Source organism: Heteronotia binoei, chromosome 5 (assembly GCF_032191835.1).
Source record: "Heteronotia binoei isolate CCM8104 ecotype False Entrance Well chromosome 5, APGP_CSIRO_Hbin_v1, whole genome shotgun sequence".
NCBI classification, from domain to species: Eukaryota; Metazoa; Chordata; class Lepidosauria; order Squamata; family Gekkonidae; genus Heteronotia; species Heteronotia binoei.
This window is the reverse complement of record NC_083227.1, coordinates 101,867,522-101,883,151: the sequence shown is the minus strand read 5'-3', so window position 1 is coordinate 101,883,151 and position 15,630 is coordinate 101,867,522. Positions and strand designations below refer to the sequence as shown.

Below are 15,630 nucleotides of genomic sequence, written 5' to 3'. Positions count from 1 at the left end.
TCAGTTCTGAAGACAGTCCAGCAGTTCAGCTACCTGGGGTGCATCATCTCCTCAGATGCCAAGATCGACAAGGAGATTGACAACAGGCTGGCAAAGGCAAACCGTGCATTTGGCCGACTGCACAAAAGAGTGTGGAGCAACAAGCATCTGAAAAAAGGCACAAAGATCTATGTTTACAAAGCGGTTGTGATGACAACCCTCATCTACGGCTCCGAATCGTGGGTTTTATACCGTCATCACCTGCGACTCCTTGAGCGCTTTCATCAGCTCTGCCTTCGCACCATCCTCAACATCCACTGGAGTGACTTTGTGACCAACACTGAAGTCCTCAAGAGGGCGGAGGTTACAAGCATCGAGGCATTGCTGTTGAATACGCAGCTGCGCTGGGCAGGGCATATTTCTAGGATGGAAAACCACCGCCTTCCCAAGATTGCTCTGTATGGCGAACTTTCCACCGGCCATCGAAATAGAGGGGCACCAAAGAAGAGGTACAAGGACTCCTTGAAGAAATCCCTTGGCACCTGTCGCATCAACCATCACCAGTGGTCTGACCTAGCCTCAGATCGCAAAGCATGGAGGCACACCATCCAACAGGCTGTCTCTTCCTTTGAGAACGCACGCATAGCTGGTCTTGAGGACAAAAGGAGATTGAGGAAGAATCACACTGCTACAGCACTGTCGGTGCGGTAGTTAGCAGAGTGAGCTCCGTGACGTGCCCGACACTGAGCTTCCGGAAAGAAATCAGCCAGACACCTGCAGCTAGTGCCGAAGTAGTGTATTTACAGAGTATACAGTAAGTGCTCACTAGTGCAGTCCAATATGTTGATTACACAGACAAAATGCTCCGCCAGACAGCTAACTCTCGAGGAGAGACCCGTGTGTTGCACACACAGCTTACTTATAGTTCAGCCAGCCAATCCTGGCTGTGCAGTGTCATGCTGACTCAGCATGTTCCTTCACCTGTTCTCAGCCGGCTCAAACCAGCCTGCTGATAAGGTCACTGTGACCTAGCATGCCTGCTAGATCACCATCTGTTAAAGTAGAGCTGTCAAACTGGGTTAAGATAGATTCATACCTCAACACACCTCCTAATCTATCGAACCCAGTGCACCCAACCACAGTGATTTCCGACATTGGATACAGTTTACATGTTCACATCTGGTAACTGTACATCATTCTCAATGTCCTGCATGGTTATACATACATGCTTTCACATTTGGTACACAGACAGCAATGTTACATGCTTCTCATATATACATATTTACAGCTTCCAATCCAGGAACTCATTATCACTGTCCTGGTCAGCCAGTTCTTTCTGGCGTTTGGCTTCTGCCTCTTTATTCCGTGCCTCACACTCTGCTACCCAGACCTTCCACGCCTCAGCCTTTTTCCTGAGCGTTTCCTGGAACCCTGGTGGGTCTGGTTTAATTACCCATGTAACATAAGGCACCTTATACCTGGCAGGAGGGATGCCCTTTGTGGCTCTAGTGGGTACTCTCGTACTTGGACCGGCCTCGTCTCCTTCAGGCTGGTCTGTTGCCACCTCCTGGCCTGGTTCCTCCTGTCTTTCAAGTTCCACCTCCTGTTGATCTAGAGGTTGCACCTCCTGACTCTCAAGTTCTACCTCCTGACTTTGCATCTGAGGCTCTGTGCCAGCTTGGAGCTCACGTTTCTCTGCCCCTCGGCTTGCCAGCCCCCGGTCGGGAGATTGTTGTTCCTGCTTAATTACCCTTGGCAGGACTTCAGCATCATTATCAGTAATTGGCAGGAGTACAAATTCTCTCTTATCAGAGTGTAACTGCGGCCACCTGGCTGCCTCGTTAAACTGAGCAGTCTTACAGAGCTTTATTTCCTTTCTCTTATCGCAGAAGCGATAACACCTAGCTTCTGGCTTGTAGCCCAGAAAAGTTAGGCTCTCTGCTCGGCTATCCCCCTCCCTCTTGTTCTCGGAGTGGATGCCAACCCAGGCTTGTGTCCCAAAGACTTTCAGAAACTTCAGGTTTGGAATCCTATGGAACAGCAATCTGTAAGGCAAATCATTTATAGCTCTGGACCAAAGTCTATTATGCACAAAAACAGCACAGTACATGGCTTCGGCCCAATAAGATATTGGCAACCTTGCATCTTCTAGCATGCTGTACATTATAGTCTGTAGTACAGCCCCTGTGCGCTCTGCTAGCCCATTCTCTTTGCCATTTTCTTGGGGTGTGGCTGGGTTCACTAAACGGTGGGCAATGCCCTTGTTCTCCAGCCAACGTTTCAAATCGTTAGATAAGAATTCCCCCCCTCTGTCGCTCTGAATAGCCTGGAGGTTTACACCTAATTGCCTCTCAACCGCTTTGACCCATTTAGTGAACACCTTGCACACTTCAGATTTATGCACCATGGCAAAGACCCAAGAATACCTGGTATGGTCGTCGGTGGCCACTAGGCAGTACCTCCTCCCCGACAGACTTTTTGGCAATGGGCCAATCACATCCAGATGGACGAGTTCTAGGGCACGCTTACTCTCCCTTGTGCTTTGCTTAGAAACAGCACAAGCCCTGCTCTTGGTCTTTTTGCAGACCTGACAATCTAGGTAACAGTTGCAGGGTTTCACCGTTAGACTTGGCACCAACTGCAGGGTCTTCTTTAACGCTCTAAACCCACAGTGCCCGAGTCTCCTGTGGAGCAGATGTATACACTGATTGTGCACTGGCACATTTGACACCTGTGCCACCTGGGCACAATGACTCTGGACCACATATACGTTACCTTCTCTCTTCCCAGTTGCAAGCAGCTTCCCCCCACCTCCTAGGATTTTACAACAGGTCTTTTCAAACTTTACCTGGTATCCCTGGTCAATTAACATGCTCACACTTAGCAGGTTCGACCGTAGTGTGGGTACACACAGAATATTCTGCAAATTACAATCTAGTACAGGAAATTCAATACTCCCTGAGCAAATAACAGCCGCGGAAGTCCCGTCAGCTAATCTGACATGCCTGTGCTCAGGAATGTCAATATTGTTCAACAGCTCTTTATCGCAGCAGAGATGGCTCGTAGCACCAGAGTCTAAAATCCAAGCAGACCCTGTGCTCTCTCCTGCAGACGTGACCAGCCGGGCTTCTTCCTCACACGGGCTGGTGGTCCTCTGCTCTCGCTGCCTCCGTCCACGCCGCTTTCCCCTCTCTGGGCAAGCTTGAAGCAGGTGCCGGAATGATCCACAACCATAGCAGCGTCGGACTGCCAGTGCAGTCGGCTCCTCTTTCTCAGCCTTTGGTCGTCTGCCAGCAGCAAAAGCTGGCTCACTCCTGGATGCCTTCCCGGACGAGCTGATAACCACACGCTCCTCAGCCGACACCCCCGGACAACTCACTGCTGTAATCCTCTCTTGAAAATCAAGCAGGTGGGCACAGACGTACTCCATCGTTAGGGTCGCCACATCAACCGTCTCCAGGGACGTTATCAAGGGAGTAAACTCAGGCGGCAACGACGACAGTAAAATGTAAACTCTGTCGTTGGGAGCTACAGTCTTGCCTCTGGCCTCAAGCTCAACGAAACAGTCCGTTAGCTTCTTGATGTGGTTTTTCACACACCCTCCAGCTGGCATTACGGTGCGAAACATCTTCCTAGTCAAGGCCATGAGGGAGCCAGCAGTGGTACTAACATAAACCCCACTGAGCGCGTCCCAGGCAGCCTTGGGAGTGTCCTTCCCTCGCACATATACCAACTGGTCATCTCCTACTGCTAGCACGATGTTTGCCAGTGCCTTATCGGCTAACACAGTCTCGGCAGGAGTTAATGCAGCAGGGGGATTACTTACGAACAGCCATTGCCCTTCACGCTTAAGGTAGTGTTCCATTCTCAGGCTCCACACCACGTAGTTGGCTGAATTAAGCTTCTCAACGGCCACTGCAAGCTGCTGCTGAGCCATGATGCCGACTCCTCCACACAGCTGGCTGCTGTCGTCCCTCTGGCTCTCAAAACGAGATAGCTGGTGCTTCTTTGTCCTTCAACCGGAGTTCCTCGCCTCCGGCTCCTTCCGAACTCTCGGGCAGCTCAACTCTCTCGGTGCTCCTCCGCGCAGCGGAACCGCCCTGGGCCCATAACCCTGTCGGTGCGGTAGTTAGCAGAGTGAGCTCCGTGACGTGCCCGACACTGAGCTCCAGGAAAGAAATCAGCCAGACACCTGCAGCTAGTGCCGAAGTAGTGTATTTACAGAGTATACAGTAAGTGCTCACTAGTGCAGTCCAATATGTTGATTACACAGACAAAATGCTCCGCCAGACAGCTAACTCTCGAGGAGAGACCCGTGTGTTGCACACACAGCTTACTTATAGTTCAGCCAGCCAATCCTGGCTGTGCAGTGTCATGCTGACTCAGCATGTTCCTTCACCTGTTCTCAGCCGGCTCAAACCAGCCTGCTGATAAGGTCACTGTGACCTAGCATGCCTGCTAGATCACCATCTGTCAAAGTAGAGCTGTCAAACTGGGTTAAGATAGATTCATACCTCAACAAGCACCAACCCCAAATCAGACTTTTCCCTGCAGCCACTGTGGCCGGATCTGCCTATCTTGCATTGGTCTTGTCAGCCACCAGCGAGCCTGCAGCAGACATGGACTACTGCACCCTTCTTAAATCTTCGTTCGCGAAGTCAAGCCGAGAGAGACAATAAACTTGTTATTTTTATTATATTCTGCATGCCTCTTCAGTCACAGATCAAAGGAGCTTGCTGGGAAAGAAAGAGGTTTGGGTGGATACTTTGGGCCTGAGTGGTAGCAATCTGTAGAGGCCCTCCTTGGTTCCCTGCTTGTGAGTAGGGGTGTGCATTCGGTTCGGCCGAACCGTATAAGCCGCCGAATCACCAATGATTCGGCCGTATACGGAATTGGCTGCAGCTGATTCTAATTGGGGCCCATTATGCGGCAGCCGAATACGGCTCACTGTACACTTCCGTACATATATTCGGAAGTATACGGATGTCAATGCAAAAGGCGGGAAAGTGGCTTCTGCAGCCTCAGGGGAGCTGCTTGCCTACTTTCCTGCCTTTGGTAGCCTTTTCCCGCCTCTCCCATAGCCTCCCTGGGATCAGGGGGGCGAGGGGGAAGAGGAGCCCCAGCAGCCAATCCAAAGCATGCATTTGCAAAATGCATTGCAAATGCATGCTTTGCAGAGCTGTTGTGTAGCTGATGGCCCAGCCATCAGCAACATTGTTGCTCTTTTGATCTTTCGCTTACTTGGGTATCCAAGTAAGCACTGTTGTCTGGCCAATCAGAGAGCAGTGCTATTTTTTGAAACTGCTCTCTGTAGGGCCAGAAAACCTTTTTAAGGAGTCTTCCTGGATGGACTCCTCCATTGCTGCTGTGCTGTTGCTGTGTGTTGGTTGGTGTGAGAGATTGTGCTGCTGCTGGCTGGCCCTTGGCTTCAGCTGTGCCTGCTGCTCTCTCACTCAGCCTTACCAGACTTCCCTGGAGTAGAGAAGACAAGGTAAGACAGTCTTGGGGTTCTTGTTCTTGTTTTTATTTTAGTTGGTAAAAGGACTTTTTAAGTCCCTTTACTTATCCAGATTTGGGTGGTGGTGGGGTAACTTATTTGGGGTTAGGGGGTTAGGGGTTTCTGCTTGGGGAGGGGGCCTGGGGTTGGGGGGGGTTTGCCAATTTGCTCATATCTTAATTTAGTGAGAGGACTTTTAAAAGTGCAGTGTCGTTTTACTTCTCCTGATTTGGGTGGCTTGGATTTCTTGAAGTTAGGGTGAAGGGTTTTTTTTGGGGGGAGGGGTTGTCAAAGTTCCTGTATTGTTACAAGCTAAGTTTTTAAAAAGGATTCTGTGTTTGATTTGTTGCTGCTTGTTGTGCTTGGCCAGCTCTCCCCATGTTGTTTGGGGCAGGGCTGGAGAGCTGGCATCTGTAGATTGTGTGTTCTGTGGCAGGGAAGCTGGCACCTGGGTGAAAGACCCAGAACCAGCAGGCTTGTTGTGCTTGGCCAGCTCTCCCCGGGATAGAGGTGTGAGGGAAAGAAAGGGGGAACCATGCTGATGGCCAGAGAGGAAGAGGTGGAGAGGGCGTCAAACTGAGAGAGACTACAATCTGAACTCTTCTCCACGGGAGGTGTTAGCTGGGTGGAGTTAACCCAGTTGCCCTCCATTTCTGAGGCCACAAGCACCCCCTGCTGCTCCCAGAGCCATGGAGGTGGCACCATCGGGGGACGGAGTGCGCAGACAGGCCCCACAGTTGTCTTAAATATATTAGAACTGCTCTGAGGGAGAATTTAGATTCTCAGTCAGGAAAGCTACAGAACAGCTTTATACAGACAACAGATACTGGAGAAGGATTTGGCAGAAAGGTCTGCATAGTTAAAGAGAACTCCCAGACAAGCCAAATAGTAAAAAGCGTTATTGCGTCTTAGGGACAAAGTGAATAAGTTCCTGCCACTGAAAGAGGTTAGTAAGAGAATCCTGGTCTGTGATAAAGGTGAGAAGCTTAGACACTTCAGGAGTTAGTGGAAAGCTTTGATATCTAAAGGGAAAACCTAGAACTCTGATGGGAGAAATCTAGAAACTATAAGTAAACACTGTTATCCAGAAAACAGTTTTAAGAATTCAACTCTGTATAAATTAGAAATTTTATCCTCAGCATCCCTAAACGTTGATTCATTTTATATATGTATATATTCCCTGCCTATTTAATAAAATCTTTATTCTGTTTTTGAATGTTAATTTGCCTCAAGTGCCATTTTACAAGGGTTTATAAAACAGGGCAGCTCCTGTATTTCCCACAAATACCTGTACTGTGTCTGAAGCCTAAACAAATACCTGTGACAGGATGGGACAATTTAAGCTTATTAAACAAAGAAAAGAAATACAGGCTACTGGAGGGCGACTCAGTCACTGAAGGGAACTGGAGTTCTGGTGGGAAAAATCTGCCTGGGAGTTGAGGAAATACTGGGATCTGTCATAGTTACATCTGTCACACTAATCACTGATGCCCTGAGCCCCTCTGTCCAATGAACTTCTTCCCTCCTCTTGTTTCCAGGCAGGACCGGATCTACATGTTTTTTGAGGGGGGGGGGGCAAAATAAAAAAATGGTGTCCCCTTATGAGCCATTCTGTTTTATGGTCCCATAGAATACAATGGGCTCCATATCCAATTTGGCGCCCGGGGCAAGCACCCCCCTCTGCCCCCCCCCCCCGATCCAGCCCTGTTTCCAGGTGACTACAGTAGTGATCTCACTACATGCCAGTGTATCTCAATGGAACCCAGTCTTCTCAATGATACCACTATAGCATTAAACTGCTATAGCACTCGTCTTGGAACTTTAAAAAAAAACCCATCAAGGAACGAAGATTGCATGCGGGGCAAAAAAAGGGTGAGGGAAAAAGTTCTTCAGAGACAGCTTATTAATGGAAGGAAATTTGCTGTATGATACCCCCGTCCCTGTATTGCTTTACTCAAAATTGGGCCAGCAACTAATTACATCTGGTTTAGAAAAGTAATGTGAAAAGGGCCATAGTCACCAGTTTTGGAACACTGTATAACAAGGAAGTCAACAGAAACTGAGGACATAGCATTTAGAAATGTACAATGTTGAGTCCTTTTTACATGACTGCAAGACATTGCCACTTCCAGAGCCTGGGTAGGATTGAGTTTGAGCAGGGGGAGGACATATTCCCTTTTAGGTGTGTCTGTCCACTTTGGAGCTTTTTTAAAAAAAGCTGATGAAAATGATCTCTTTTTGGGCTGGAAGGTTAGGAATATTTCTAGTTAGTAGCAATTATCACAACTTAAATAGTAGGAGTATTTAAAATTATATTTGTCATAGTGATCACTTGTTTGAAGTAGTCAGTAAGGAAATTTGTCCTCTTTTTTGCTTTTTAAGATATTGGTAACCCTAGGAGAGCCCCTTTGAGTCCCCACTGAGGAGAAAAGTAAAATATAAATAAGTAACTAGCAACAGCATCTACAAAATAATAACAGCGACAGTGAAGTCTAGCTTAGGCCCAATGGAGATGAGTCACTGACAACTTCCTACTGAAAGACATTGAAGCTTATGGAGAATATCTGGTTTTGGCACAGCGGTAGCAGTCACGTTCCTGATCGCTCTTGCAGGGAATGGGCTGACCTTGCAGTTTTGGGGGGTCTCCTTGAGTAGGAAGGCCCAGTAGGACCCTGGTTGGGGGGTTCTCAAGGCAGGGGGGGCAAGAGGAGTGAAAAACGGGAACTTTCTGTTCTCTTTTGAGCTCCTACAACCCCCAAAGCCTGGACTGTGCAGACGCCTTTGGGCAGAGAAGCTGTGAATACCAGAGAGGAGGAGAAGTGGCGATGAAGATATACTAACAACAAAAAAGATAACAGAAATGACTCTCTTAGCAAGGTAAAATACAGACTTTATGTTATGTACTTTGGTGAAGATATCAGGCTTAGGAGCGATAAATGGTTGAGTGGAATATCGTGCCTTAAGGGTGATTTAAGGGCAGAGACGGTGCAGACAAGAGGAGAGAAGGGAGGAGATGATGGAGATGGTGAAGAACTGAGGACAACAACATAGCAGACTCTGTTAAAGATTTGGTAAAGATAGACTGACTTTGCAGGCAAGCTGCAGTCCATGATATCTGAATGGACAGACAATATTTGTGGTTAAGGCAACCTCTTTGCCTTGCTTTGCTTTCACAATTGGGACGAATACGTTAGTGTGTTTCTGGGTTTCACACGGACGGTGCTCGGCAAGGGACAGACTGGTTGTAAGCGAAATGCAAAACGATTGATGAATTGGAAACTACAGCAGAATGAGTAGACGGAAAGGAGAAAAACCAGAGGAGGAAGAAGAGTAGAAAGAAGATAGGAACTTTAGGGAGCTTTAAGAAACTTCCAGGAGATATTTTGGACTGTAAATGAATGCTTTATAGGTGGCTGTGAATGAATGGGAAATAGAATGAATGTGAAATAGAGAAACAACAGCAGAGAGTCGGTGTGTGTGAGAGATAGGGAGTGGGTGTAAGAGCGTTAGAATTTGCATGGAAGGTTGATTGGAACAGTTTGAAACAGTAGAGTTTGAAATAGCAGGGTTTGGATCAAGAGGGCTGGGATTGAGAGATTTTGTGAATGGGTGTGAGTGTTCTGTTATTATAAAATAGAAGCAATCTATTCAGTAATTAACTCAGGCTGGTTTGATTTGAACAATTGTACTGTTTAGTGAAATGATTAATCAATGACCTAAGTAGTTTGATTTGAATTTGTGCAGAGAAAGGGGAAGTATAAAAAGTATTGTAAATATAACAAATGATAAGCAACAGCAATTAATAGTTATAATTAAGAAATATTTTGTGATCATTGTATTGATAATCTACTGTATTGAGAATCAATCATACTGAAAATCAATTCCAACTGAAAAATAGATAGGTAAAAGTTACTAGTAGAAAGGTGCAGGAATATAGGTAATCTCCCAAACTACTTATGCACAATCAAGATGAATAAGCAAGGAAAATACCTCTCCCTGAATACTAGTATAAATAAGGACATTGGTCTTTAGTTTAAAAATATAATATTTTAAAAAAGAGTATGTTGGTCAAGTCAGCAGCCTCACTGGGTGCTCCAGAATCAATGGGGCCCACAAAATTTCAGGACATGATCAAAGAATTACAAGATAATATGCAAATCTATTTTGTTACAGTATTGAATCAGATGCAGGTGAATCTAGCAGAGCAGATGGGTGGGTTGAATTCAAAAATGGATAACCTACAGGAACAAATAATAGGAACTAAGGAAGAGATTCTGGACTTAACTCAGTCTTTAAAACCTCTTGATATTAAAGCAAAGGTTGCTAATCAAATACTCAAGTGATTAAAGTCAAGTGATTAAAGAAGGAAAGTTAGTTAGTCCTGAGATGGAACAGATAATTTATAGTTTGAGACCTCGAGGTTCTGGAACAAAAACAAGAAGACATTTCACATGGTTCAAGTGATGCACTGGTAGTAGTAACAGAAATGAAGCCCTTGGATACAGAGGAAGAAATAGAGGATTTATATAAGGGTAATTCAGCCCATAATAGAAAGCATTCTTCTCAGAGGGAAGATTATAGTACCTTTATCAGAAAAATGGGTAAGGAGGCAAGTTGGAAAGTCTTAATAGATCACTTACTGAAAATTACTGAACAAAAGATTAAGGTCTTAGGAGAAACTCCATGGTTGGGGAGGAAGAGAAGGTTAAAACTAACTCTAGTCTACACAAATGATCTCAATCCTCCAGAAAGAAAGAAAGAAAGAAAGAAAGAAAGAAAGAAAGAAAGAAAGAAAGAAAGAAAGAAAGAAAGAAAGAAAGAAAGAAAGAAAGAAAGAAAGAAAGAAAGAAAGAAAGAAAGAAAGAAAGAAAGAAAGAAAGAGGAAGGGGGGGAAGAGAGAGAAAGAGAGTGAAGGCTTAGCTAAATATTTTGTGAACAGAACAGAATTAATGTAAACTAAGGAATTGGTCACCGCCCTATGATTCGATATGCAAAAGTAAATAATGGTATAAGGTTTGTTTGTTTTTTTAGTGAATGAAGCTGGTTAAAAGGTTAGTAAGGTGGTATATTGAGTGAAGAGGAGTTAGAAATATTGTGAAGGAGATACATGGTTGTGCATTGTTGGATGGTTATGTATGGAAGCTACATTCTCCACCCTAATTTATGTTATGTTGTTATGTTTTGTTGTTGTTGTTGGTTTTGTTTGTATTTTTTGTGTTCTTGGGTTTTGAAGAAAATAAAAAGACTATTACTGTGAAGCTTATGGAGAATGATGTCACATACAAAATGCTTCCAGAGGGCTTTCAGCCACTGAACCCACAAAATGTCAGATGGAAAGAGCAGAAAGATCTGACATGGAAGGTAAAAAGTTGACAACTATTTATGTTGTAAGACATACCTTTATCTGGATCCGATAGTAGGTACTGAAGAGCAGGTATTTGTGAAGGTGCAATGACATTTAAACAAAGGATTCTATTTTTACCAGGCAATTGTAGGATGAAATGTGGATATTGTCTGTCTGGAGGGAGGACAGGAAGAATTTTTTAAAAGTATGACTAGAAGTTGTTCCCCTACCCCTCCAGAATGATCTTGTCTTAAATTTTGTAGCTGATAACACACTTTAAAAACATTCATCTGTACTTGTAAAACTGTTGCATCAACTGATACAAAGTATTGCCCTAACACAGGGGTGACCAAACTGTGGCTCGGGAGCAACATGTGGCTCTTTCACACATATAGTGTGGCTCTCGAAGCCCCCACTGCCCCCACTTGGAAAACACAGTTCTCTCTTCAAATCACTTCTGCAAGCCAAGCCAGCTGGCAGCTTGGAGAATGCATTTCTTTCCACCTCTCCCTCCCATCTCTCCCTCCCATCTCTTCCTTCCTTCCTTCCTTCCTTCCTTCCTTCCTTCCTTCCTTCCTTCCTTCCTTCCTTCCTTCCTTCCTTCCTTCCTTCCTTCCTTCCTTCCTTCCGTCCATCCGTCTTGTGGCTCTCAAACTTCTGATGCTTATTCTATGTGGCTCTTATGTTAGGCAAATTTGGCCACCCCTGCCCTCACAGAACAAGACAGATACAGATTACAATAAGGAACAAATTTTGTTAATGAATAAAATAAGCACAACCAATGAGGTCAAACCACATGTGATATAAGGATCCATGTGCAGTTATCCCCATGTCTCCTCATTCAAATATAAAATATAGAGTGTGGGAGTGTCTATTTTTAACAGAAATGGAGCATAAAGATGGGAGGCGCTAAACACAGTGCCTTTCTCACCACCTTACCCTGTTGCATTCCAGTGCTTTAAGCAATGTTTCCCAATGTGGGACAATGGTGTCTGAACACCAGTATGATCTTCTTCGTGGTCTCTGTGCATTCCCACACATGGGTCTTGCCGCAGGCAACAGATCCGTACCTCGGAGTTCTAATAGCTCGCCTATAGCGCTTTTTGGCGCGCCTCCCTCCCGCTCTGGAGAGCAGGCACCGACTGTGCATGCCTGGAGCGAGGGGGAGGCGCCATTCCCACTCAGTTTCTTCCTTTCCGCCACCCAGACAACACCTACCTTGTTGCGCTCCTCTATTGTTCATCTGTCGGTATCGTATTCTTCTTGAATTCTTATATCCTCTTATTTTTTTCCCTTTTTCTCCTTAAAAAAACAAACAAAAAAACCCAGTTACCGGTTTCTGCGCTTACTATCCTTTCTCTACCCCCCCCCCTCCCTTCCTCCCCTGTCCAGAGCGTATGGAAGGGAAAATCACTTTTTAAAAGTGTCGGAAGTGCGGGTCAAAGATCCCTACTTCTGACAGGCATTTCTACTGCCTCCTCTGTCTGGGGGAATCCCACAGAGTTGATACCTGTCCCCATTGTGCCAGCTTCGGGAAACAGGCGCGAAAAAATCAAGCGGCTAGACTCCAGAGCTTCTTACTGGCGAAATCTCTTCGGCCTATGCCTGTCTCGGATTCGCCGCCTCCCCCAAAAAAGCGAGCGGCAGATCCAGCTGCCTTGGCCGCTTTGCACGTTGCAAAAAAGCATAAGTCCGACAAGAGGCCTTCCAAGCACTCCGACGGCCATAAGGCTTCGAAGAAGTCTTGGCATTCGGATTCGCCGAGGTCGGATCCGAAATCGCGTCATCTGAATTCGCCAAGACCATGCAATCCGGCTGTGTCAGCTTCCGCTGCGTCTGCTTTGGCTCCGAGGAAGCCCCGCGACCCGATCCCATCTACCTCGGGTTCGGCGTCCACTCCGATGGCTTCGGATCCCATCATCCCACCTGAGCTCTCGGCGCCGTCCGACGTCATTTCTGAGAAGCCACAACTGACTCCTCATTCCCTGCCTAGGGTGGAAGTCATACCGATTGGGTCCCGCTCTCCTTCTATTCACAGCGAGCTACCTGATAATATCCTGGAGTCCGACCTTTCGCCTAAGACGACCTGCTCGAGATTTAAGCCGAGCTCTTTCCGGGACATTGCGGTCTCTCCATTATATCGAGAGTCTTCTACGCAGGTCTCTACCCAACGGGTCCCGTCTCATTCTCCGATTCGACGCCGTCACTCCCCGTTGCCATAGGATTATCATAGAGGTCGTTACAACTACTCCTCTCCTTCCCGGTCACCGTATCCTCATGTACATCGGATCCGCCAATGCTACTCATGCTCCCTGTCAGAGCTGAGCCCCTGCAGATCCCGTTACCGTGATGTCGACCTTGGCCGAGACGTATCGACCCCTCGAATCCGAAACCTCCGTGATTCTCCCCGTTACCACTCCCAGACCCTTGACTACCGTTACCAGGACCGTCATGAATCCCCATACTACCCTTATGATGACCCGGAGTATGTTTCCCATCGAACCCGTGAGAGCTATTGACCCCGTGAACCGTCCCGTTCCCACGACCTACAGGAATATGTCTCCCCTTGAACCCGTGAGACCTACCGAACCCGTGACTCTTCTCAAACCCGAGTCCTTTCCAAACCGTCTGCCACAGTATCCGTAGCCCCGAATAAATCCTCTCATCCTACCAAGTCTACTCCTCCGAAGCTTCCTAAAGATCAGTCTTCCTCTGCTCCCACTAAGTCTCAAGCGTCACCCCATCCAGAAGACGTGTCACCCCATCCAGAAGACTCCCAATCCGAGATGGGCACATCGGATCCCTCAGATTCCGAGGACCCCCCTGTCTCTCCCGCTTCGGATTGCATACAACCTACCCGACCTTCCCCGTCTGATAGTTCCAAAGCGTATCTTAACCTTATTACTACCATGGCCAAGGCCCTTCATATCCCTGTACCTTCGGATTCCCCTAAAGTCTCTGATATCGTCCATGACCTTGTTCAAGTTGATTTCCCATCTGGTTCCATTTTACCCATGTTACCTGTTCACCTTGAAGGCTTACGCGAGTCCTGGGACAAACCGGCTTCTATCCCACCTACTTCCAAGCGCCTCGACTCCCTTTATCGCATCCATGCACCCGAATCCAAGTTCTTAGCCTCCCACCCGGCTCCCAACTCAATTATAGTTCATTCAGCCACTAAATCAAAGCCATCCCGTCACCCTATCCCACCTGATCGTGAAGGCAGGAAGTTGGACACTTTGTCTCGAAAAATCTACAGTCTTGCATCTATGAATTCAAAGCTCAATAATTATCTGGCATACTTCGCTGCATATAATTACAACCTGGTTAACCAAATTACCCCTCATATTCCTTCCCTGCCTGATACTTCCCAGAAGGTTGTTTCCAACTTGGTCTCTGAGCTGTCTAGAGTTTCAAAACAGCAAATCAATTCCCTGAGACATGCCGTATCCTGCTCATCTAAGGTGTTTGCCTCCTGGGTGGCCCTACGCCGTCATGCTTGGCTTCGGTCAACCAATCTGCAGCCTGATATTAAGCAGAAGATTGAAGACCTGCCTTTTGATGGCCTTGGCCTGTTCCACGCCTCAACAGATGAGGTTCTTACATCGGTTGATGATGGCCGTAAGAGAGCTAAGCGCTTGGGTGTTTCCCAGCCAACCTCTCAGCAATTCAACAGGCCCAAACCTTGGAGACCACCTTTCCAATGTCGTCAGCGTTCCCCAGGCAACCTGACTATTGGAGGAAGAAGCCTCCACAACATAAGCAGCCCTTCCAGCAAAGGCCCCGCTCTCAGCCTACAAAGAAGCCTGCACAGCAATCCAAGCAGTCTCTTTGACTTTCCTCTCCCATCCACTCCACATATGGACCCTCTGTATCGCACACGTCTTCTCCCATTCTATCCAGCTTGGACCCCGATCACCACAGACTCCTGGGTGCTCACCATCGTTCGCCTAGGCTATGCAATCGAGTTCGTTTCACCACCTCACCACCATTACTTTATCGTTACTCCACCCTCCCCTCACCTCCAACAAGAAATTCTGGACCTGCTCCAGAAAAATGCCATAGAACCAGTTCCTCTTCAATACCGCGGGACGGGGTTCTACTCGAGATATTTTCTGGTGCCCAAGAGGGATGGAAGCAAGCGTCCTATTCTAGATCTTCGGAAGCTGAACGAGCACATAATGTACAAGGAATTCAGAATGATCTCCCTGCAATCCATCCTCCCTCTGATTCCCAAGGGTTCTTGGATGGCCTCCTTAGATCTTCAGGACGCTTACTTCCATGTGACCATCCGGCCTCAGCATCGGAAATTCCTGCGATTCGCCATAGGTCAAGATCACTTCCAATACCAATCCCTGCCATTCAGCCTCTCCACCACACCCAGAGTGTTCACCAAGTGCATGGCAGTGGTTGCGGCTGCCCTGCGTCTCCGAAACATCCCTGTGTTCCCGTACATAGATGACTGGCTCCTGATTGCACCAACACAGCACCAACTCAAGAGGAACCTCGATACAACCCTCTCTCTGCTGGCCTCCCTGGGCCTTTGTGTGAATATCACCAAATCACACCTCACACCAACCCAGGACTTGCAGTTCATAGGTGCGCGTCTATGTACGTCCCCTCATCTTGCTTTCCTCCCAGAGGACCATGTGCAAACTATAATTTCTCTAGCCAACCTAGTTCGGCAAACCTCCATCCAGTCTGCCTTCATCATTCAGTGACTCCTGGGCCTCATGGCTGCAACCACATCTGTTCTCTGCTTTGCAAGGCTGTGTATGCGACATCTTCAACTCTGGTTTGTTCGTGCCTA

General features: G+C 47.0%; 1 protein-coding gene across 1 annotated transcript in view; it reads right to left on the bottom strand.

The window, feature by feature from the left end:
* The window catches only part of ITIH4 (inter-alpha-trypsin inhibitor heavy chain 4), a 75,929-nt gene that overhangs the window by 13,049 nt on the left and 47,250 nt on the right, over positions 1–15,630 (bottom strand). The window contains exons 14-16 of the mRNA XM_060238814.1: positions 15,098–15,289; positions 13,166–13,366; positions 10,875–11,013 (exon numbers count right to left, since the gene is read on the bottom strand). Coding sequence (XP_060094797.1) covers positions 10,875–11,013; positions 13,166–13,366; positions 15,098–15,289 — 532 coding nt within the window. The remainder of the gene's footprint in view (positions 1–10,874; positions 11,014–13,165; positions 13,367–15,097; positions 15,290–15,630) is intronic.